Source organism: Vulpes lagopus, chromosome 7 (genome assembly GCF_018345385.1).
Source record: "Vulpes lagopus strain Blue_001 chromosome 7, ASM1834538v1, whole genome shotgun sequence".
NCBI lineage: Eukaryota > Metazoa > Chordata > Mammalia > Carnivora > Canidae > Vulpes > Vulpes lagopus.
The window spans coordinates 111892189-111914939 of record NC_054830.1 but is presented as its reverse complement, the minus strand read 5'-3'; the positions used below and the strand labels follow the sequence as shown (position 1 = coordinate 111914939).

At 45.7% G+C, this 22751-nt stretch overlaps 1 protein-coding gene across 4 annotated transcripts in view; it reads left to right on the top strand.

Moving 5' to 3' along the window:
• The window catches only part of SLC22A4 (solute carrier family 22 member 4), a 45089-nt gene that overhangs the window by 11175 nt on the left and 11163 nt on the right, over positions 1 to 22751 (top strand). For 2 of the 4 annotated variants that reach the window (XM_041762224.1, XM_041762223.1), the window contains exons 2-5: positions 5739 to 5842; positions 7504 to 7658; positions 16218 to 16389; positions 21098 to 21224. In XM_041762224.1, coding sequence (XP_041618158.1) covers positions 5739 to 5842; positions 7504 to 7658; positions 16218 to 16389; positions 21098 to 21224 — 558 coding nt within the window. The remainder of the gene's footprint in view (positions 1 to 5738; positions 5843 to 7503; positions 7659 to 16217; positions 16390 to 21097; positions 21225 to 22751) is intronic. The other 2 variants (XM_041762225.1, XM_041762226.1) reach the window with 2 other exon arrangements.

Here is a 22751-nt window from a genome sequence, read left to right as displayed (position 1 = left end):
CCAGATTTTCCTACCCTACTCATTCCCTGCCCTATCGCTATGGTGGCCAGGAAAGTTTTTGCTTATTCACAACAAAGTTATGAAAAAGAAATTGGAGTGGACATGTGTTCTATTGTTAACTACTTCCTGAGTTTCCTCCTGGAATGAAAAAAAAAGTGTAAGATGACATAGTAGAAACCTCTTTTCATTCTTAAATGGACTATTGCTAACTTTTCATTCACAGTCATCTCTGAGATTGATACCCATTATAAAAGGATTTTATAGTTTGTGTCAAAAGCTTTTTCAATTGTTGGTCATTGACCAGGAAATTCTTATTTCTAAGAATTACTGTTGCCACAAATTTAAGTGTAACTTGCTTTACTTATTTATTCATGCTGTTTGTTCTAAGTCATGGCCATGAGGACAAAGGCATGGGCTCCATAGAAAGGGAACTACCATTTAATGAGGTCTGAAACATGTCAGACACAGTGTTAAACACTCCACTTATATTTCCTGTCCTGTGCTCACTACAACCCCAGGAGGGGTTATTATTGTCATGTCTCTGAGGATGAAAAGGGAGGCCAATCTAGGTGGGTGAAAGCCTAAAGTCACAACCAGAAAGTGGCAGAGCCCAAAAGAGCCTGTGCTCTGCTCAACATCAGGCTGCCATCTGGAGTTCTCAGTTCTATGGAGATCATTAGGGATAGCTTATCCTTATGGTCCTCGATGGCTTTGGTAATGGTTAAAACTGCTAGACTGGCTACTTTGAGAGTTCAAGGCTGAGGGTGATTTTCAAAGGACAATGTGTGATGTCTCACATTTCCCAAACCCCTTTTCCATTACATCTGATTGTTCAGCATTCAACATTCACTCATCAGCAGTTTGTTAAGAGTCCACCATGTGCCTAGCCCCATGCGAGCATTAGTTATCTAAGATGAGTATCTGAACGAGTTCAGGTTTTAGAACTCTGTCCATCTGGAGGAGGATGAGGTAGGGAGGCCTCTTTTCCTCCCTAGCCAGAGAACAAGGGCACAGTGGCCCAGAAGAGAGCCTGCCCTGCCCAGGACAGCCAGGCTCATGCATGCACAATATGCACACTTGATCTGTCCTGTAAAGAATGCTTGACCTTGAGCTTTGTGGAGGTAGTAACCATGTCTGTTTTGTGCCCCACACAGAGTCTGGCCCAGAGCAGGTGCTCAATGACGGTTGAATAAATAATTAAGCAATTCCTTTTACTAGTCCACTAGAACTTGGGCTGGTTGCTTCATTGCTCCAGGCCTTCACTTCCTCATTTGAAAAATAAGGATAAAGAAAGTACCCATTTCACATGCAACCTTGAGATCACATGAGATAATACAAGGCACAAAATGAGTACCCAGTATACTATAGTTGTCATTTCTGTTAGTACTGCTCAGTGGCATGAGAGGCATATTCTTCTATGTCAAGAGTGACCTCTCGTCTTCTATTACCTTGTGACCTGGGTTGTTTTTTCTTAAAGCAAAGCCAAAAGCTAGATGGCCTTTGTGCAGAGTTCATATTAGACCAACTTAGAATGTTGGTCTTAGACCGTGAGGATCAGACAGACACAGTAACCCTGGGAAGGCATATCCAGTGCCCCCACACTGCACAGTTTGGGGCCACTTAGTTCCCACAATCCACTGTCTACCCAGTGTGTGTGTGTGTGTGTGTGTGTGTGTGTGTGTGTGCACGCGCGCGCACGGTAGAATAGGGGATTATGTTTTAGAAACGTTAATGCTTGACCTGAAAGCACAGCTCCAGAGCAATGCCAGCCAGTTCCTTAATAGACTGTCCACCATTAGCCTCTGAACAGACCACATGTGTGTATGTTTGTGTGTACATGCATGTGTGCATATGTGCAGAGATACAAGGGACAGTTCTATCTTATTTAGGAAAAGACTATCTTCTACTGGGTTTACAATGTCACTGTCAGCCACAGGGAGTTCTCTGGGCTCTGGCTAATGGAATCCCAAAACACACCCTTCAAATCCCAAGGGGCTGGTCACAGGTAGGACCTGGCCTTCATTAGAATAACCCCTTGGAGAAAAGGGCCCTTCTTCAGGCTGGCAGCTGATTTATCAGACTTCGGTCCCATGACTTACAGCTGGAACTTTGCTGATCCTGTGTCCTATTACTAGGGCCTTTGCAGCTTCCCAAAAAGATTCTGTGGCACAGTAACTCTTCATGAGAGGGCCCAACCTTGAAACCAACTATGAGTAGCCATGACATCAGCTGCCTTCCCCTGCTGGGTATGAGCAGGATTTCCAAAAACCAATAGCACCCTCCATGGGCTTGGGACAGGTGGCTGCTGTGTGCACGTGGCTATCACCTCTGCCACAGGATGCTGATGGGGATTTGGGACACCCCTCTTCAGGGAGGAGGAACCTAGAGCCGTGGCTGCATAGGCTATAGTAGGGAGGGATGGGGAGCTGGCCCATACCTCATCCTTCCTACCACCCCAGTTCAAAACTTGCCCTGCTCCCTTCCCCAAAGAGACAAGGCTCGACCCACTACTGGGCCATATTTATAGGCACACAAACTGTGCAGTTATATGGGGCTCCACACTTGGTTGTAATGCTCTGCTACTGATGTCTTGAAATTCTTCATAATTTTTGAATAAGAGGTCTTGCATTTTCATGTCACATTGGGCCTGAAATTAAGTAGCCAGTCACTACACTTGCCACATAATCCCTGGTGCCACAATCTTCCTCTTTCTTTTCTGTCCTTAAGTCTTATTTATCCTGCCTTTGGGCAAAATCCTGACAGAAAATACTCAAAAAAAAAAAAAAAACACACACAAAAGAAAGCACATTCTCTTTGGAAGAGCTTTCCTACTTGATTGGAAATGAAATGGTGACAGTGGATAACAGATACACTGATACCCATGGGATTTTCTCACATCTGTCCAGTTCTAAAGGCTGGTAGTTTTCTTACCCCTAGTCCTAGCATCTCCCTTGAAGAAACATAGTGGATGGCATTTAATAAGCTCATTTGTCTGACCTTTAGAATTCTTGCCCAAAGCATAACATGGGTAAAGGTTGAACTCTAAGGCCTGAGTTGGTATTTAGCAAGCCTATGTACTTGCAAACAAACACTAGTCTCTGAGCCTCATTTTTGTTTTTTTGTTTTTTAAAGATTTATTTATTTATTTGAGAGAGAGTGGGGTGGGGCCAGAGGGAGAGAATCCCAAGCAGGATCCATGCCCAAGCACAGATCCCAACACAGAGCTCAATCCCACAATCCTGAGATCATGACCTGAACCAAAACCAAGAGTCTAATGCTCAACCAACTGAGTCACCCAGGTGCCCAAGCCTCAGTTTACTCTAAAACAAAACAAAAGGGCAGCCTGGGTGGCTCAGCGGTTTAGTGCCGCCTTTGGCCCAGGGCGTGATCCTGGAGACCCAGGATGGAGTCCCATGTCAGGCTCCCTGCATGGGGCCTGCTTCTCCCTCTGCCTGTCTCTGTCTCCCTCATTCTCTCTCTCTCTCTCTCTCTCTCTGTGTGTGTCTCATAAATAAATAAATAAAATCTTTTTAAAAATTTTTTAAAAATTGAAAAGAAACAGACAAAACAACATGTTATGAGGCTTAGGAGTCTCAATCATTAATCTGTTTGTTAGGGCAGATTCCAAGCTCCTTTCTGATACTTTGGGCAGCAATCTTTGGAAGTCGGTGGCCATTAATTCGGGTACATGTCCTGTCTATGCCTTCTGACCCAAGGCATGCCAAGGCACATGAATCTGGGCATTCAGTTTTGGAGGGTTTGTCCCCTCTCCCCTGAAACCCCTACAGGAACCCCAGTTGAAGCAACTGTTCTCTGAGCATGGTCTCAAATGCAATCTCTGATTGTGCTTGAGGAATAGAGAGCTGAGGTCTTGACCCACTTTGTTTTTCCTCTGCAGAGCTGTGCTTAGACATTCTGCCTGTAGCTAGCAATGTGGGTGCCAGGAAAGGCAGCCTCATGAATCTTGGTATTGTCTTTAGGACGGCGGTGTTTGCAAGGACATTATCCTCAACATCATGGCGTGACCTCTTTGTGGAAGGAAGTATATAGGAGAGACTTCTCTTATGTCTTAGTACTTAGAAATACTAGCTTCTGGAGAACGAGTGTATTGCTTTGCATACAGGGATTCTGCAAGCTGAGCCACTGCAATCCTCAGAGCCTGGCAAGCAGGCAGGCCCCTGGGCAGGATGACTGGTTGTCAGTCTTACCCTTGGCTTGGTTATTTTGCAATCCCTCCTCCCCTGGGCTGTTTGCCCTGATTCCTTAGCTTTTTGTTTTATACTTTCCCCTTGTATGTGTCCTTATAAACATCCCTCTCTGCTACACAGGGAAGTGTGATAATAAACATGGGAATTAATTTTTAAATCTACTTCAGGGAAGTTGTGAGGATTAAGAACTGAATGGCTTCACAGGGAAGCAGCACAACCACCCAGTTGAGGTGGGATTCAATAGGAGGCAGAGTTTTTTTTTTTTTTTTCTCTAGACTGGATCATCTTGCTACACACAGCAATCCCCTGATCCACACAGCCTATATATATATATATATATATATATAGAGAGAGAGAGAGAGAGAGAGAGAGATGTGTAAATGTATGTATATATATATGTGTGTGTGTGTGTGTGTGTGTGTGTGTGTATATATGTGTGAGAGAGAGATATATATATATATATACCTCACTGAACACACTTTGAAATTTTTGCAACCTCCCTTGAGATTTTGCTGACTTGACTTAATTAAAGAGCTGAGAACTAAAATTCTTCCTGAAGCCCTCATTTTATGGGTCCACCAGTAGGGACTTGTTAGGGCTAAAACAGCCCACAGGCCTGAAGCACAGGAGGAACCACCCTTCTGGGAAGGCTGGGTGGGAAGGAGTGTGGAGGAGGGTAGAGGAGATAAAGAGTGCTGGAGAGGTGCAGATCCCCCACCCCCATGGCCACACAGTGGGCCCTGAATTCATGCCCCATAGGCTTGGCCTATGGTATGAATGGAGCAGAGAGAACAAGGTTTTCAGAAGGAGTCTGCTCAGAAAATATAATCACAGACCACTTGGACTTTTCAGCAGGGCAGAGGAAACTTTGGCTTAGGCCCTATGCCCTGGCCCTGGGGAGTTTCAAACACCTTCTCTCCATGCTTGGATGTCTTCTGAAGCAGAAATATGACCTTGCTTCATACTGCTTCACAGTGGAGGGGTCACCAGGCACAGCCATGGCCTTGGCAGGCTTCTCGCTATGTGACACAAGCAAAGCTGAGGTATTACCCTCTCTAACCCCTAGAAGAGGAAGGTGAGGGGTGCCTGGGTGTGTCAGTGGTTGAGTGTCTTGCCTTTGGCTCAGGGCGTGATCCCAGGGTTCTGGGATCGAGTCCCGCATCAGGCTCCCCAAAGGGAGCCTGCTTCTTCCTCTGCCTATGTCTCTGCCTCTCTGTGTGTCTCTCATGAATAAGTAAATAAAATCTTTATTTTTTTTTTATTTTTATTTTTTTTAGTAAATAAAATCTTTAAAAAAAAAAAAGAAGAGGAAGGTGAGTCACAGAGGGACAGTGACTTGGCCCCCAGGGCATGGTAGAATCAGGAGTCAACCCCAGGGCTGTGGAACCTCTGCCCTTAGCACAAAGGCAACAGCCTGTCGCAGGAGAGGAGACCCTGTTCCAGCTGTCATGCTAATACTCCCTCAGATCTGGGCTGGGGCTGGGCCTACTGGAGGGCTGGGCTCACACTTCATGTTGTCTTCTCTGGCAGTGGAGTCTAGTGTGTGAGGATGATTGGAAGACGCCCCTCACCTCCTCCCTGTTCTTTGTGGGTGTGCTCCTTGGCTCCTTTGTGTCTGGGCAGCTATCTGACAGGTAAGGAGGCTGGGAGGGAGGAAAGCTGGAATAGGGCCCCTTGTCAATTCACTGCCAATCTTGGGGTGGGAGTAAATTTAAGGCATTTCCACTCAGAAAGAGAGGACCCCCCCCCCTCCACACACACACACACACACACACACACACACACACACGCCAACAAGTCAGTGAAAGGAGGAGCCATGATGTCTCATGTTTCCTGTTCCATCAGCCCCTTGCTGGAACCTTTTGTTCAGTTCTCCCAGCCTCAAACCTCCAGGGATTTGGCCAAGGGTCAGGAAGACTCAATGGCCTCACTGGAAACAGATTCTTATATCACCAAACCTCTCAAAAAAAAAAAAAAAAAAAAAACACTGCTGCCCTCACCACTACTGCCCCACCTTACTTCTTACTCTTAGATGACGTTTGGTCTGTCCACAAACAGCCATCCATCAGTCAGAGGAAGGTCCAGACAGCCAGGACCCACACTGCTGCTGTGGGTCAGGCCCCCAGCAGGGCACCAGGGCTCAGAACTGACCCATGCTGGTTGTGGGCCTCCTGAAACTCAGAGTCTAGAGGAGACAGCGCCATGGCCCCAGGAAAAATGCCTCACTGGCCCCTGAATGTCCTAAGGGCACCAGAGCAGGCAGGTGGGAGTGCTCAGTAGCAGGGTTGGGAAGGCTTCCCAGAGGACTGCCTGTCCCTCCTTCAGTTACAAAGTCCCAAGGGACTACAAGCCCAAAAGCCTGAGACCTGAATTTGGAAAATGTGGTAGGAGACTGTTCTGCTCACACCTGTGCTCCATTCTACCCATTGGTCACCATCAGAAAGCAAAATGAGACTTAAGCCAACTCTTGCATCATATTTACTGCTGCAAGCTACACTTCCCGTAGACGATTCCCACACAATTTTGGTTGCACATTAGACTCACCTGGGAAAATTGATTAAATCCTAATACCCAAACTGCATCCCAGAAAATAAGAATCTTGGGGGGTGGGGTGCTGGCCCCAGCATTTTTTGGCAGCAGGGGATTTCAAGTGCAGCTAAGGTTAGATACCACTGCCATAGAGGTTGATCCTCATTCCAGATTGACAGAACTAGATACTAGATTACCTGCAATATGTACTCATCCATTTTCCAGAAATGTGATGTCAGCTTCTACCTGTGGCTTGTTCCAAAAAGCAGATTTCTCTCTTTTTTTTAAAAGATTTTATTTTTATTTATTTATTCATGAGAGACCAGAGAGAGAGAGAGAGAGAGGCAGAGACACAGGCAGAGGGAGAAGCAGACTCCATGCAGGGAGCCTGACGTGGGACTTGATCCTGGGTCTCCAGGATCACGCCCTGGGCTGAAGGTGGCACAAAACCGCTGGGCCACCCTAAACAACTGGGGCTGCCCTAAAGAGCAGATTTCTATGGGGACCTTGCATGAGCTGCTCTATGCTTTCGAGATATGGGGCCTCCACAGAAGTTTTAGGATCTCAAAAGGCACCTCCTGGGGAGATGGATACCTGAGACATCACAGAGGAAGAACTCAGGAAGATGAGGCGGAGAAAAGTTGTCATAGCCCTGAAAACAAAACAAAGTCTGCAGTGATAAGTGACTCAAGGCTTGCCACATGCCCTAAGTTACAGCTGCCGTGACCTGCATGTGCCATGTTTTGTGCTGTGCTATATTCTACAGGTTTGGCAGGAAGAGCATCCTCTTTGCAACCATGGCTGTGCAGACTGGCTTCAGCTTCCTGCAGATTTTCTCCATCAACTGGGAGATGTTTACTGTGTTATTTGTCATCGTTGGCATGGGCCAGATCTCCAACTATGTGGTGGCCTTCATTCTAGGTAGGAATGGCTTCAACCCTCAGAGCTTCTCCTTCCAACCGTCTGAGAGGCCTCAGAAAAGGGGGCCACTAAAGAGGGCATAGGGAGTGCTCTTAGCACAGAAGGAAGCACCTCAACCCATCGGCTGTCCTTCTAAAACAGGATCAGCCTCAGATATACATGTGTTGGGGAGGGGGCTGTAGTCTCAGGTTCTTTGATCTGATCACGACAAGCAAGTGCTCACAGGGAGCCAGCTCTGTCCTGGGCTCTGAAATGCGGTAGTGAATGCCACCCACACAATAACTGAGACACATCTCAGGAGCATAAGGTTTGGGAAAGGCACAAAGTTGGGGTGCTGGAGGAGGAACCACCTAGAGATGTCTTTGATCTGAGTTGTGAAAGCTTGGAACTTCAGTCTGGGCTATGGCACAGTGTTTCTGGCAGCTGTGCCTGGCCCCTGGAGGGACTAAGGGTTGTTGGTGTGGCCAGTACACAGGTGGAAGACGCATGTGCTGACAGGAGTTCAGTGCCAGACCGCCATCACTGGGCAGGTCTGGCCTCACCCTGAGTCACAGTACACCCCAGAGCATATCAGCTGCCTGCAGGACGAGTGCTGTTGATAGTACTCCTGTCTCCTAGCAGCAGCCTTGCTTCTGGAGTCTCAGGCAGCATGAAGGGGACACACAAGCTAAAAAGGACATGAGGAGGCCCCTAGCGCTCTCACCAGCATTTCCCCAGAGGAAGTGAGGTGAGCTCCAAGCAGCCTGGCCAGGGTCACCCACAGGAGCAAGTGTCCCCAACATGCTCTTTGCCAACCTGTTCTCTTCCCCGGTGAGTGGGGGTGTGGAGAATGAGGGGCCCCTCTGGTACAACACATACCAGTTCCCATAATCTCTTGTGTGATGTCATCATTGGCTCAGTGCTGGCCTAGTTTGTCCCTGTTGTCACACTGTAATTATTAATAGTGCCTATTTATTTATTTATTTATTTAAGATTTTATTTATTTATTCATGAGAGACACAGAGAGAGAGAGAGGCAGAGACACAGGCAGAGGGAGAAGCAGGCTCCATGCAGGGAGCCCAATGTGGGATTCGATCCCAGGTCGCCAGGATCACACCCCGGGCCGAAGGCGGCACTAAACCACTGAGACACCAGGGCTGCCCAATAGTGCCCTTTTAATGTGAGTCTAACAATTCTTTTTTTTTTTTTAAGATTTTATTTATTTATTCATGAGAGACACAGAGAGAGAGAGGAAGAGACGTAAGCAGAGGGAGAAGCAGGCTCTCCACAGGAAGCCCAATGCAGGACTCAATCCCAGGACCCAGGATCATGACCTGAGCCAAAGGCAGACACTCAACCACTGAGCCACCCAGGTGCCCCTGAGTCTAACAATTCTTAATGTCTCAAAAGTCTGAATCTGTGAAGATGGATTCTGATTGCTTTTAAGAGTCTAAATGACTCACTAGCTTGGGAGATGCTGTGTTCTCTTAGTTGAGGAGGTGTACACTCTCTGTGAGGTTGCCAAGATGGGATTGCTCACATTCCACTCCTTTAATCATTTGTGAAGAGCTCCTTGACACAGCCAAGTTTTCTGGAGGGGAATTCGGGGGGAGGGAAGAGCACACTGAAGCCACATGGTCCCGGCCATTAGCACCCTCTGTAACAGGTCCCAGCAGGAAGGGGGGGAGCCAGATGTTCTTAAAGAACATCCTTTTGTGTTAGAGGATACAGAGCTTAAGGCCAGTGGTGCTAGAAACTAAGGATTAGAAGAATTCAGGATGGAGACTGCAAACTCCTAAGGCCTCATGACCCCAAGGACACAGGGATCTTGGGTAAAGTCTATTTGTTCTCATGGGCAACATTTCCCAGAATCTATATTCCTAGTGGTAATCCTCCCTAAACCCGAAAAGTCCAATTTGTGGCCCAGCTTGGGACAGACACATACCAACATACAGGTACATACAGACACATCCAGGACTAAACAGGCCTCCTCAAAACAGAGGACTCTGCTTGAGGTGGGCAGACCCCTCTAAAGAGGACCTAAAGGACCATCTGGAATGGAAGGGCAGAAAATCATGGTGAAGCCAGAGAAACCCTGTCACTGGGATTGGGAGCCAGGTGGGGTTTGCACCAGCATGGCATCCCCCAGGTTCTATTGAATGGCCAGTGTTGCGTTCTTCCTTCCAGAGGTAAGGGGCCTTGGAACCTCCCCTGTGAGTAGGTGAGGCTGGGAGAGCCCACCCGAGCCCTCCTGCGGGGAAGTCCTGCCCAACTGGCCCTGACACCACAGCCTGCTCCCCTCCCAGCTCCCCATGCCAAGAAGAATTATAGGGCCAAGGGGGAGAACAAGATCTTGTCAGATCGGGGAGGTCCGAGATTTATAAACCAGCCATCAGTGAGCTGGACGCTGGGTGCTCAGGCTCCCCATCAGCCTGGGTCCCAGAGCCTCCCTGGCTGGCGGTTCACGTCTCTGTGCTCTAAAGGGAACTGCTAACGTTTGTGTCCTGGTAGGAGACTCTTTGTGTTGGGTTTTCAGGTTTGGACATTTGAGAATGTCGCTGAAAACCTATCCGCCCCCTGGAGTAGCGGACTCCGGAGTCCCGGCCTGGGATGCCGCGGCGGCACCAAGTGCGAGGGCTGGGCGGCGCCTGGCTTCCCCGCGGCGCAGCAGCGCCCCCTGGCGTTCCAGGGCCAAAAGGGTGAATTCTGGGTTCTGAGTAAAATAAACGAAAGCTTGAGAGATGCGCCTTCAGTTTTATGCCCTCTGGCTCTGGGGAAGGGTTGGCGAGAATCTGTGATAATAATCCCATTTTAAGAGGCTTCACATTAATTCAGGAAGCTGAATTGCTGCCATTCTCAAAACGACGCAGAAATGGACCTTCCTTGCTCTACTTTTTAAAAATTGTAAAACCTACCAGAGTCCTAGGGGACAAGGGAGGGAAAGAACAGTGCTAGCCAAAGGAACATAAAGTGGATTCACCTGATAGTGAGGGCCTTGCCAAAAAAAATGCTAGTTTAGGAGGAAATGACCACTCAGGATGGATGACCCCGACTCTGCCCACACTCCAGCTCTCTCTCACCATCTCCTACTGTTTCCCAGAAATAGTGCCTCACAGCTGTCCACAGTCTTCTGGGTAAAAAGCCAGGGGCTCCTCTGTTATCCCTCATAACTACCTGTTCAAATTTATATTTCACAGTTAACTGCTTTGTTTCGACCAATCCACTAATTCAGTATTTTCCTAGTATTTCTAACATCAACCTCCTGTGCAATATTTGTGCTACTATGCTGACTTATTTAAAACTCTGCTCCTCTGGTGTCTATATATGTTCTTCCTTTTTTCAAAAGTATGTGATTAATGGCATCCTCCTCTATAACTCTGGCTACCAGAAAATTCAGGCTAAATTGAAACTATCAACCATGCAGTCTTTATCAGTCACACATTTTTAAAATGTTTTTAAATTGAGATATAATTTGCATACCATACTATTCACTCTTTTAAAAGATCTACTTTAATGGTTATTAGTATATTCGCAAAGTTGTCCAACCATCAACTTTTTCCAACTCCAGAACATTTTCATCACTTACTCAAAAAACCCTATACCCATTAGCAGTGATTCTCTATCCTCCTCTTTTCCTAACCTCTGGCAACCATTAATCTACCTTCTCTGTGGATTTATCTATTCTAGACATTTCAAACAAGTGGAAACATACAACATGTGGTCTTTGTGATTGACTTCCTTTGCTTGATGTTCTCAAGGCTGGCTCATGCTGTAGCATGGGAATCACTATTCCACTGAATGGATTGACTACATCTTCATCCACACATCAGTTGATGGCCATCTGAGTTATTTCCACTTTTTGACTATCTAAAATAATGCTACTATCATGATTTGAGTACAGGTTTTTGTGGATATGTGTTTTCAGGTCTCTTGGATATGTACCTAGGAATGGATTTGCCAGGTCATATGGTAATTTTATATTTAACCATTTCAGGAACTGCCATACTGTTTTTTCAAGGTGACCAGTTGCATATTTTTTGTCCTTTTCTCCAAGGCAGAACTTTTGCCTTTCTTTGTATTTTACATTAATTAATTACAATAATATTAATGTTACTGTTATCTTATTATATTCAAATTATAAGGTACCTCAAAGACTTCAAGGGATTAGATGAGATATAAATATATTAAGAAGATGCAGAAATTTGCTGGATCCCTTGTTTGCACTGTACTGAGTGAAGAAAGACTTTTTGGGTTATATACAGAGATAATAAAGATTACTTTTACCAGGATAAAAGAATTAGCTATTCCTGGGCACCTACCACATGCCAGATATTCTACTAGATACTTTACACATGGTATCTCAGTCCTTGAATAAGACATCCATGAAGTAGGACTTATCAAAGTCACTCTACTAACAAATGAGTGTTAAGGAGCCCAGGCTCTCTGCAGATACCTCTCTGCACATGGCCTCTCTACTCATAACCCAGGGGTTCCTGGGTCCTACCCTATAGCCTGGCAACTGTATCACCTTTCTTTCTTTCTTTCTTTCTTTCTTTCTTTCTTTCTTTCTTTCTTTTTCTTTCTTTCTTTCTTTTTTTTTTTGATTTTATTTATTTATTCATGAGAGACACAGAGAGAGAGGCAGATAGAGGCAGAGGAAGAAGCAGGCTCGACTCAGGGAGCCCGACGTGGGACCCGATCCCGGGTCTCCAGGATCATGCCCTGGGCTGAAGGAGGCGCTAAACCGCTGAGCCACCAGAGCTGCCCTCTTTCTTTTTTTTTCTTTTTTTCTTTTTTTTTAATTTTTATTTATTTATGATAGTCACCCAGCGAGAGAGAGAGAGAGAAAGGCAGAGACACAGGCAGAGGGAGAAGCAGGCTCCATGCACCGGGAGCCCGACGTGGGACTCGATCCCGGGTCTCCAGGATCGCGCCCTGGGCCAAAGGCAGGCGCTAAACCGCTGCGCCACCCAGGGATCCCCCTCTTTCTTTTTTTAAAAAAAGATTTTTAATTTATTTATTCATGAGAGACACAGAAAGAGAAGCAGGGACATAGGCAGAGGGCGAAGCAGGCTCCCTGCAGGGAGCCCGATGTGGGACTTGATCCCAGGACCCCAAGATCACACCCTGACCCAAAGATAGACACTCAACCACTGAGCCATCCAGGTGTTCCCACCTTCTTATTTCTTGAGCTGGGGTCTGCTGCAGGCCTCTGTTGGTCATTCATAGAAGACTAAGTCCTGCCTTCACATGGAGTGGATCCAGTGATTCTTGGGATAACAACCAAAGAAGGGCCTTGATCAATGTGGAAGTGAGCCTACCCCTCTCTGAGTCACTCCCTTTTGGAGAGAGTACTCTGATTGGAGTGGTAGTGACAGGCAATGGGCAAACACTCCTGATCGGGACATGCTCTCCGGCTTACATGACAGAGTTTTACTCCCAAGAGACATTGCAAGGTCCAAGCAGACCAAGACCAACCAGGAGCAAAAACCTAATGAGTAAACAGGCCAAAATAGGCATCCCCAACCAGCTGTCCTCTGCTGTCACCGGTTGGGCAGCTATAGGCCATGGAAGGTCTGCAGGAAGCAGGGCTCCTCTTCTAGTGCTCCTCAGAGAGGTCTGGTCAGCCACCCCTTGGTTCAAAGACCAGCCCAAGAAGGGAATATGCAAATCTTCACTTCTTGCAAAGAGAACATGGCCTGACCCATGTCCCATGAATGTCTCCCTTAGGAATTTCATTTATAGCACTGCTTGATAAGGCCTGAGCTTTGCCTCCAGGTGATTTTTTTCTAGATGGTATCCATAGTTCAAACAGATCAGGCTTATATCCTTGCTGCCTCAGTTACTACCTACGTGTGAATTGAGGCAATTTGCTTCAACTCTTTAAGGCTCAGCTGATTAAAACAGCAGTAGTATTAGTTTATCTTTTTTTTTTAAAAGATTTATTTATTTTAGAGAGAGATAATGGGTGGGAGAAAGAGGCAGAGGGAGAGGGAGAAAGAAGCTCAAACAGACTCCCTAGGGAGCATGGAGCCTGATGTGGGGCTTGATCTCACAATCTTGATGTCACAAACTGAGCTGAAATCAGGAGTAGGACACTTAACCGCTAAGCCACCCAGGTGTCCCAGTGGTAATATTAGTTCTTTCATAATTATTGTGAAACTTCAAAGAGATAATGTATGTAGTCGAAGACCTGGCTCAAAGCACCTGCTCAAAAGCAAATGTTAGCTATGGAGATGATGATGGTGACAGCAATGATGATGTGTCAGGAGAAGTGGCTGTCTAAAAGTCAGAGGGCAAGGAGTCGTGCTAACAAGGAACTCTTCAGACTCATGCCATCTGTGTTGCTCCCCGCAAAGACAGAGGGTTACATTTAGAAAGCTCTGTTCCCCCTTTTCTGTGCAAAGTCAGAACAACACTGTTCTGGCCTGAGACCCGAGCTTAGAGACAGAGGTTATCCAGGAATCCATTGGTATCTCTTCTCTCTCTTCTCCTATCAGGGTCATGGAATCGTAGGGGGAGCTCCCTTGGCCTCACGATATTATAAGATTCTCACTTGGTCCTGTGCACTTGATCTTTTCTGCAACCAAATCCTCTGCTGCTTCACTGCTGAAACAATGCTTAGGGACAAAGCATCCCCCTATTCATTCCCACATCATGATCATTACAGCCAAAGTGTTAAGAATCGTGGCAAGGTAGGTTTGCCTGTGGAATGGTAAGAGGGTCATTACTGAGGTAGGAAAATATCTGGAAATACCACTCACAATCCTCAAAGAAGTCAAGCCCTATCTTTGGAAATTAGTAGAGAGGCTGAAAAGTGCCCTAGGTGGTTAGGCCTATTACCTACAGTCTGGAATGAGAGAGGCACACATTATTGGCCATGTCTATCAGTCTGGTGTTTAGAAATGGTTGTTCAAAAGGGAACCACTGAGGCACACATCTTAGTTATGATGAGTGAGGATGAAATGGGCTGGAGGATCAGGAACAAGTAGGCAGCAAGAATGGGAAACAAACCAACTATAATTGACCCATACCAATGGGGGATTGGGGCACTGATCACCCTTCACCCACACAGTCGAAAATCCACATATAACTTTTAATTCCTCAGATTCTAACTACTAATAGAGCCTACTGTTGATCAGAAGCCTTACTAATAACAGAAACATCCAATTAACACATATTATGTTCTATATTATATACCGTATTCTTAAAATGAAGTAAGCTAGAGAAAAGAAAATGTTATTATGAAAATCATAAGGAAGAGAAATACATGTACAGTACTGTACTGTATTTATTTTTTAAAAAATCCTTGTGTAAGTGGATCCATGCACTGTAGTAATTATATGGCTCCTCTGGAATTCGCCCTTAATTCCTGAGCTTGTGCTCAGGGCATTTTAACACAACTGAGAAAATACTTTTTGAGGGACAAGCCTGAATGGTCCTTTGAATGGTCTGTTTTGTGTTTCCTGGGCTACTTTTCTGTAATGGTGGGCAGATCTCAAACAAAAAGCAAAGCTGTTGCCATTGGCCAGATCTCTGGCCCAGGGTCAGAGGACCAAGAGTAGACTCTGGAAAGGGCCTGGAGCTCCGTGACAACAGAAGGAGCTTGTTCTTGGACTCCCCCATCGCAACCAACCAAGAGCTCCAAAAGGCAGGCAGTATCTCTGGAAGACCTGTAACACTGAGCAGAGCAAAAGCCAACACTCCACACACCCCCCACTCCCTGCCCCTCCCCCCTCCCCCCACCCCCACCCTAGTGTTCTCTTTCCCAAAACGAAGCCCCACACCAAGCAAGCTTGGGCCTTTGTGGTGTTCTGGGAAAGCTCTGTGAAGTTTCCTGGGTGTGTGGCCAGCTCTAGAGCTGCCACCTACTGGGCCAGCAAAATAGCTCCTTCTTTCTTTCCTTGGTCTGAATAGATGATGTCGGCCTGGGGCTGATCTCTGGGTACGGTGGCCACAAGGAATTCAGCCCTGGGTGGCTGGGGTGGGGGGGAGGGTGTACCCCTCTGTGTACCTTCAGGGTCAGCTGGATCCTTTTTTTTTTTTTTTTTTTGGATCCTATTTATCATTTCTCAGGGCCTAAGGGTAGCTAACAGTGTCCTAACACAACTCTATGAACTATGAACTTTCCACTGTTCCCCAAGATCCCTTGTCTGTTTGTTCATAGTGAGGAAAGGTGGGAAAGGCTACATGCATCATGACCCCACAGAGCCCCTCAGAAGAGCCTCCTGGAGCACCCTTTCTGCTCCTCACCCTGTGTGTTTATTTTGGAAATGTGGCTTTCTCAGAAAAGATTGCCTCTCAGGGCTGGGCATGATATTTCTGTGACATGAGACGGCCTTCAAAAGATAAATCTGTGGCTCCTTTAAAATCTCGTGAAAACTCATCCTTCTTGAAGGTGTCAAGTCTTGGGTCACTTCCCACTGTCCTTCATAATCACGCCTCCTCTGGGCCCTAAGGCAAATGCCTTTTCCCTTTCCTGAGTAATTGTAGTTCAGACCCTAACTGCCAGGTAATGATGTAAAACAGCAAATATTAAAGTGAGCTAAAATGCTAATACTCCTCCCTTGTTTTGAACAGGAACTGAAATTCTGGGCAAGTCAGTTCGTATTATATTCTCTACATTAGGAGTGTGCACATTTTTTGCAGTTGGCTACATGCTGCTGCCACTGTTTGCTTACTTCATCAGAGACTGGCGGATGCTGCTGCTGGCGCTGACGCTGCCGGGGGTGCTGTGCATCCCTCTGTGGTGGTGAGTGTGGTTCTGTCCCAGACGGCCCCCTGCTGCGGGCCAGCGGCCTGGAGCTGGAGCCTAGCGCAGCCCCGCTCAGGCCCATCTCAGTGGAGCTGCCGAGGCCAGGAGAGTGTTCACCTTTCTGTGGGTGGGCCTGTTGCTGGGGTCTGTTGCTCCACACTGCGCTCCCACAGAGCACCGTTCTCAGGAAACTCGTCCCCACTGAGGCTCCCTCCACTCTCGGCTGTTGGTTGGTGATGTTTGCGGAGGTGGTACTGTTGGGCAGAGCTAGAAAGCTCTCCCTCACCTGGCTCTTTCGACAACTTTTCTCTCAGGAAAGCTTTCCCCTTATGGATTCAACTAGTGTAATTTCTTTCTTTCTTTCTTTTTTTTTTTTTTTTTTTTTTTTTTTAAGATTTTATTTATTTGAGAGATAGAGCAAGCATGAGCGGGGAGCAGGGCAGAGGGAGAAGGAGAAGCAGACTCCCCGCTGAGCAGGAAGCCAGACAAGGGAACTGGATCCCAGGATTTGGGGACCATGACCTGAACTGAAGGCAGACATTTAACTGACTGAGCCACCCTGGTGCTCTCAATTTAATACAAATTTAATACAATTTCCTCAAGTTTCCCTATCACAGGGTGATTAACATCTAGGTGTGCCTGTTTATTCTGCTTTGTCTTGAAGGTGAGAGGATTACCTTCATTTAATGAGTTTTAGAGAAATATTCTCTCCTTCCTCAATCCTGCCACCCAGTTTTGACACATTCATGCAGGATTAAACATGTTTGGAGATACAGGCCCCAGTTTCACCCAATATGATGATGTAGGAAATTTCAGGTGAGGGAAGACAGAATAATGGAATAAAGTCCCAACCATACTTTCTTTTGGGAAACTCCCCATTTCTTTGTTTTGTTTTGGGAGAGGTTTATTTCCATATTTAAGCAAGAAGAAAGGGAATTGCTTTTTTGGGTGGGTATCTCTCTCTAATTCTTTTTGGTTTGGTTTCATGATATCAAATCTCCCAGCAGTGACAGGTTTCACTGAGCTACTTGATCTCTACCTGCTTACACACAATGAAAGTTTCTTTGACCATTTTTCAATCTCATGGTTTAGACTAGCCCTCATGGTTCCCTGTTCTTTGTACATAGCCTAGGAAGTTGCCAGAAGGTCCTTTATCTTGCTGCTACTGTCAGGCAACCAACCATAGAGGCTGACAGGTAGCATATTTTGGCCTTGTTGGATCAGTTAGCACAGGTGGGACCACTCCCAGTTGCTGTCTTATTATCACTTCTAAGACTGCTATCATTTTTCAAAGTAAATTCTTGACATGGATTGTGCCTGGGAGGAGAAAGCACTTTTTTCCTCCGTTCCCTGGAATTTGAGAGACAGTGTGTTAAAGGTTAGATACTCTTCTGATTTGGAGGTTTTTCTCTGGAACTCACCCTGAAGGTCAGAAAAACTTATAGTAAGTAAGGACAGGCCATTCACTACACAGCTCTGTCTCCAAGGAAGCACCCCAGATTTACAAGAGCAGGGCAATTTTCTGGAATGAGAGCCATCAATATCATAATCATAATCATCAACATCTTCTGCATCACATCTTCTTTCCACAATTTCCTTGCTAACTGAATTTACTGTAAAAGATGTTGGTGACCAGAGGTTCTCTCAGAACATATGACAAGACAAGTCCAAAGTTATTCTCTGCCTCCTCAGGCAAATGATGTTAGTAATCTATGATCCCTGGCTCCTGTTGCCATTTTGGTATAAGAGACCACTATTTCTAAAATATGTTATAACCAACCTTTATTACTGTGTGCCTCTATCAGAGAGAGAGAGAGAGAGAGAGAGAGAGAGAGAGAAAAGGCCCCTGATGGACCATAAAAGATTAGCAGGGATTTAAATTTCAGCAGCTTAGACCTGTGTTTTAGGTCCAAATATTTCATCAAGGAAGTCTGATAGGTCAGCCCCTTCAGTTTCCAGTAAAGATGGTCCATTCCATGAGGAGCTGCCTTACTCTTGCCCTAAGGAGAGTTCTTCCTTTGGTTGTCACCTGGTTGGCTCATGAGCACTGCTGGCTGTTGGCACACTGTCCCAGGGACAGGACTGCCTCCCTCCCCAGAGGGCAGCCCCAGGGCCAGTGCTACAAGGCTGTGTGCTTGTCCTGAAAGTTAACACCAGTCTAATCATTTTCCTATAAAAACAAAACAGCTTTCTTAGGAACACCTGGTTCTGGAGGGTGGGGCTTCCGGAAGCCATGCTCTTCAGTCTAGGTGGGCTGGGGTCATGGGGGAGCTGGCTTCGGGCTGCTATGCTCCCTGCTGCCTGATTAGTGTGTGATAGAGACTTCCCAGCAATGCCTTTCCCCTGTTCTATTTGAATTCAGTTTGCAGAGAGGCTAGAGAATATAGCGCTCCACTAACTTTTGAAACCATCAGCTAGACTTGATTCTCCATGCAGCAAAAAGCCATGGCAAAAGTAGAGATGGCAGCAGCCCTAAGTATGGTGGGCTGGAAATGAGAGTAGACCTACTATGCAGGGCCCTGAGGGTGGTTGGGGGATTTTTCATATCTCAAGTTCCCTTTAAAAGGTTTGGCAAGAACGGACCACAAGTATGAATGGAGTATGTGTGTACGGGGTGGGGAAGGAGCCTGTAGATGCAACATGGGGGAAGCTTTGCAATATCTAGCTGACCAAACATTAAGAACTTGAGGTTCATGATGAGCCTATGGAAAGAAAGGCAGGGTATTTCTAAGAACAACCTGGTGGGGGAAAGACATTGCTCAGATTTTTTTTTTTTTAAGATTTATTTATTTATTTATTCATGAGAGACAGAGAGAGAGAGAGAGAGGCAGGCAGAGACATAGGCAGAGGGAGAAGCAGGCTCGATGCAGGGAGCCCAATGCGGGACTCAATCCAGGGACCATGGGATCACGCCCTGAGCCAAAGGCAGATGCTCAACCACTGAGCCACCCAGGCATCCCGACATTGCTCAGAATTAGAAGTGAAGTGTGCCTGTATATATACATGAAATATACAATGGCTGAAAAGTAAGAGCTCTAATTCTGCACTAACACAGTAGCCACTAGCCACATGCTGCTATTGAAATTCAAATTAATTTAAAGTGAATACTATAAAAAATTCATTTGCTCATTTACATTATTTACACCAGCTCAATAGCCACATGCAGTTTATTGGCTACTTTATTAGACAACACAGCTACAGAACACTGCAGAAAGCTTTCTCAGACAGCACAGCTCTGTTCACTGAAGGTCAATAACCTAACATCAGAGTTCCTACAGGGACCAACTAAAGGCATATTCCAAAATGGCTTAAATAGGGGATCCCTGGGTGACTCAGTGGTTTAGCACCTGCCTTCGGCCCAGAGTGTGATCCTGGAGTCCCGGGATTGACTCCCGCATCAGGCTCCCTGCATGGAGCCTGCTTCTCCCTTTGCCTGTGTCTCTGCCTCTCTCTCTGTGTGTCTTTCATGAATAAATAAAATCTTAAATAAATAAATAAATAAAAAAAAAAATAAATAAATAAAAAGGCATAAACTGGGTTCATTTTTCAACCCATGTGCTAGGAATCTGGGGAAGGAAGCTGAGGCTTGGCCATTTGATAAGCTGTGTTGTGCGCTGGGATTAATTCCTGTTGAGGCTCCAGAGGGGCCCATTTACTTATAGGAGGCCTCTGTATCTGCTACATGTAATTTATTTTCTAGGATGATTGAGTACTGACAGGTAAGAAAAACGAGAGCTGGAAGGAGAATGGCTAAGAGATGCTGAGAAATAAAAAGTAGGAAAGAATAGGAAAATATAAATAAATGTAAGTATGATAAAAATAAATAGAAATAGAAAAAAATAGAAAAATTAGGAAAGAATAGGGCAGCCCCCGTAGCTTAGTGGTTTAGCGCCGCCTTCAGGCCAGGGCCTGATCCTGGAGACCCAGAATCGAGTCCCACGTTGGGCTTCCTGTATGGAGCCTGCTTCTTCCTCTGCCTGTCTCTCTGTTTCTCTCTCTCTTTCTGTGTCTCTAATAAATAAATAAAATCTTAAAAAAAAAAAAAGAAAAAGAAAAAATTAGGAAAGAAGTGAACTGTGTGCAATAAAAAAAATTTTAAGTTTCTAGACATTAGGAAAAAAAAAAAGACAACAATGTTTCCTAAAAACTGATTTGATTACTCACTGACCTGGGAGTCTGTTGAGAGCCATAGGGATAGCAGCTCATAGGAGGGTGTCCATATATACACTTTCTCCTCTGACTCCAGGAAAAACACAAAACCACAAATGGCTCCATGGTAAAGGGCATCCTTTACCTGATAAACTTCTGACCATCATCAGCTGGGGCACCAGGAATTCTCCAAGGGATGGACACACTAAAAAGACACTAGATTGTGTTTCTTTAAGAGCTTCACTGGCTATTCAGTTTGAAATGACTGTCCCCCAGTGCCCTGGTTTATGGCACCCACAGTTAATGTTACTCCTCATTTTTTTGGTCCTGGCTTCAAGCACAACTGATGATCAGCCTTGTTATTTGATCAGAACTTTGAAATTTGGAGGTGCTTTATTATTCCTGTTATCAACGGAAATCTTACGAGGCCTCCTTCCTGATTTTCTTTAAACAGACTAAAATCTTACAAAATAAAAATTTGGGGGGGCAATTTATGGTGAATAGTATCAAACCTTGTGATTGTGAAAAATTATAAACCATTAAAAATGTATTCCAGGTTTATTCCCGAATCTCCCCGGTGGTTGATATCCCAGAGAAGATTTAGAGAGGCTGAAAATATCATCCAAAAAGCTGCAAAAATGAACAACATAGCTGCCCCAGTGGTGATTTTTGATCCTATGGAGGTAAGCATTTGCAGATGTGTCCTCCTAAAATCAGCTATCCATTTTTTATTTAACTTAATCCACTGTGTGCTCACTACGATCCAGGCTCTTTGTGAGTCCTTAGAGACACTGTGATGATTAAATACTGAGCTGAAACCCACCTCAGAGTGCTGTGTAGAAACTAGGTGCAATCATATATGTAAACTGCTTAGTATATAGCAAGTGTTGATTAAAAATGAGTTCCTCCTTTCCTTCAGCAAGTTTATCTCCAACTTTTTACTGGTATTGCTCCATACCACTGGTGCACTTACATACTGGTGATTTTTGAATTCCAGATTAAATGGGGAAAATGTGGTTGAGGGTATTCCATCCATGGATTTCCCCACCATACTCTGAATTGTGCCAAAGCTGCCGAGGAAGCTGGGTATGCCTCTAGTCTTGGTATGTCGTGTCTAACAACCTAAAGGCGTGAAAGTGTAGGCTTGAGGGTTCACCCCTGAAGGCAGGAGGCCATGAGGAAAAGATAATATATTATGATAGCAGCTGCACTTCCTGACAGTCATTGAGGATTCTCCGTCCATGGCCTGTGCCAGATCCTAAAGAAAATAAGAAAAATTAGATATAGTTCCTATGCTTAAGGAGCATAGCATGTAGCTAAGAGTGTCAAGAGGATTAGATGTAACATGAATGATGCCAGGAGGGAGGTAGTGCTAAGTATCCAAGGAGTGGATGCTGTGTACCTGCAGAGAGCGCAAATAGATTGACTCAGGGCTGAAGAGGCAGGTCCAACCCAGGGGTTGGGGGACTTAGATGAATGGAGAAGATGGGGCAGGGCATTCCTGGCTAGGAGAAGGGTAGGGGATTGCTCAGGATACCTTAAGAAGACTAGGGCAGGGACACCTGGGTGGCTCAGCAGTTTAACACCTGCCTTTGCCCCAGGGCTTGATCCTGGAGTCCCACATTGGGCTCCCTGCATGGAGCCTGCTTCTGCCTCTGCCTGTGTCTCTGCCTCTCTCTCTCATTCTGTGTGTGTCTCTCATGAATAAATAAATAAAATCTTAAAAAAAAAAAAAAGACTAAGGCAGCTGCAGCAACAGTATACCTGCCCCACATTTAAGTCTGCATAGACTCAAGTCTGGCTACCCTAGAAAGCAGGACTCTGTGGAGGGTGGTGGGCATACCATGGTTCCACCATGAGGGCTTTCTTCCCTGGCCTTTGGGATTTCTGACAGAAACAGATATCCTGGCAATAGCTGAAGGATTCATTTCAGGGCCCTGAGCCCAAGCTCTCAGAGGGCTGCCAGTGCAAATATTTCTTAATCCTTTGCCCTTCTGATCAAAAATTTCATTCCCAGACTTAAATAATTTATTTAAGGAGCATCCAGTGGACTCTTCTACATCTCAGGGTGGTACTGGTTGTTAGATGATATTTCTTGGCTATGTGATCTGATTCCTGTCTTTGAGGAACTTACAATTTAGTAGTGGAGATCAGACATACATGGTTGAAAGCAGTCAAAAAACATAGAGGAGATAATTATGGGCAAATAA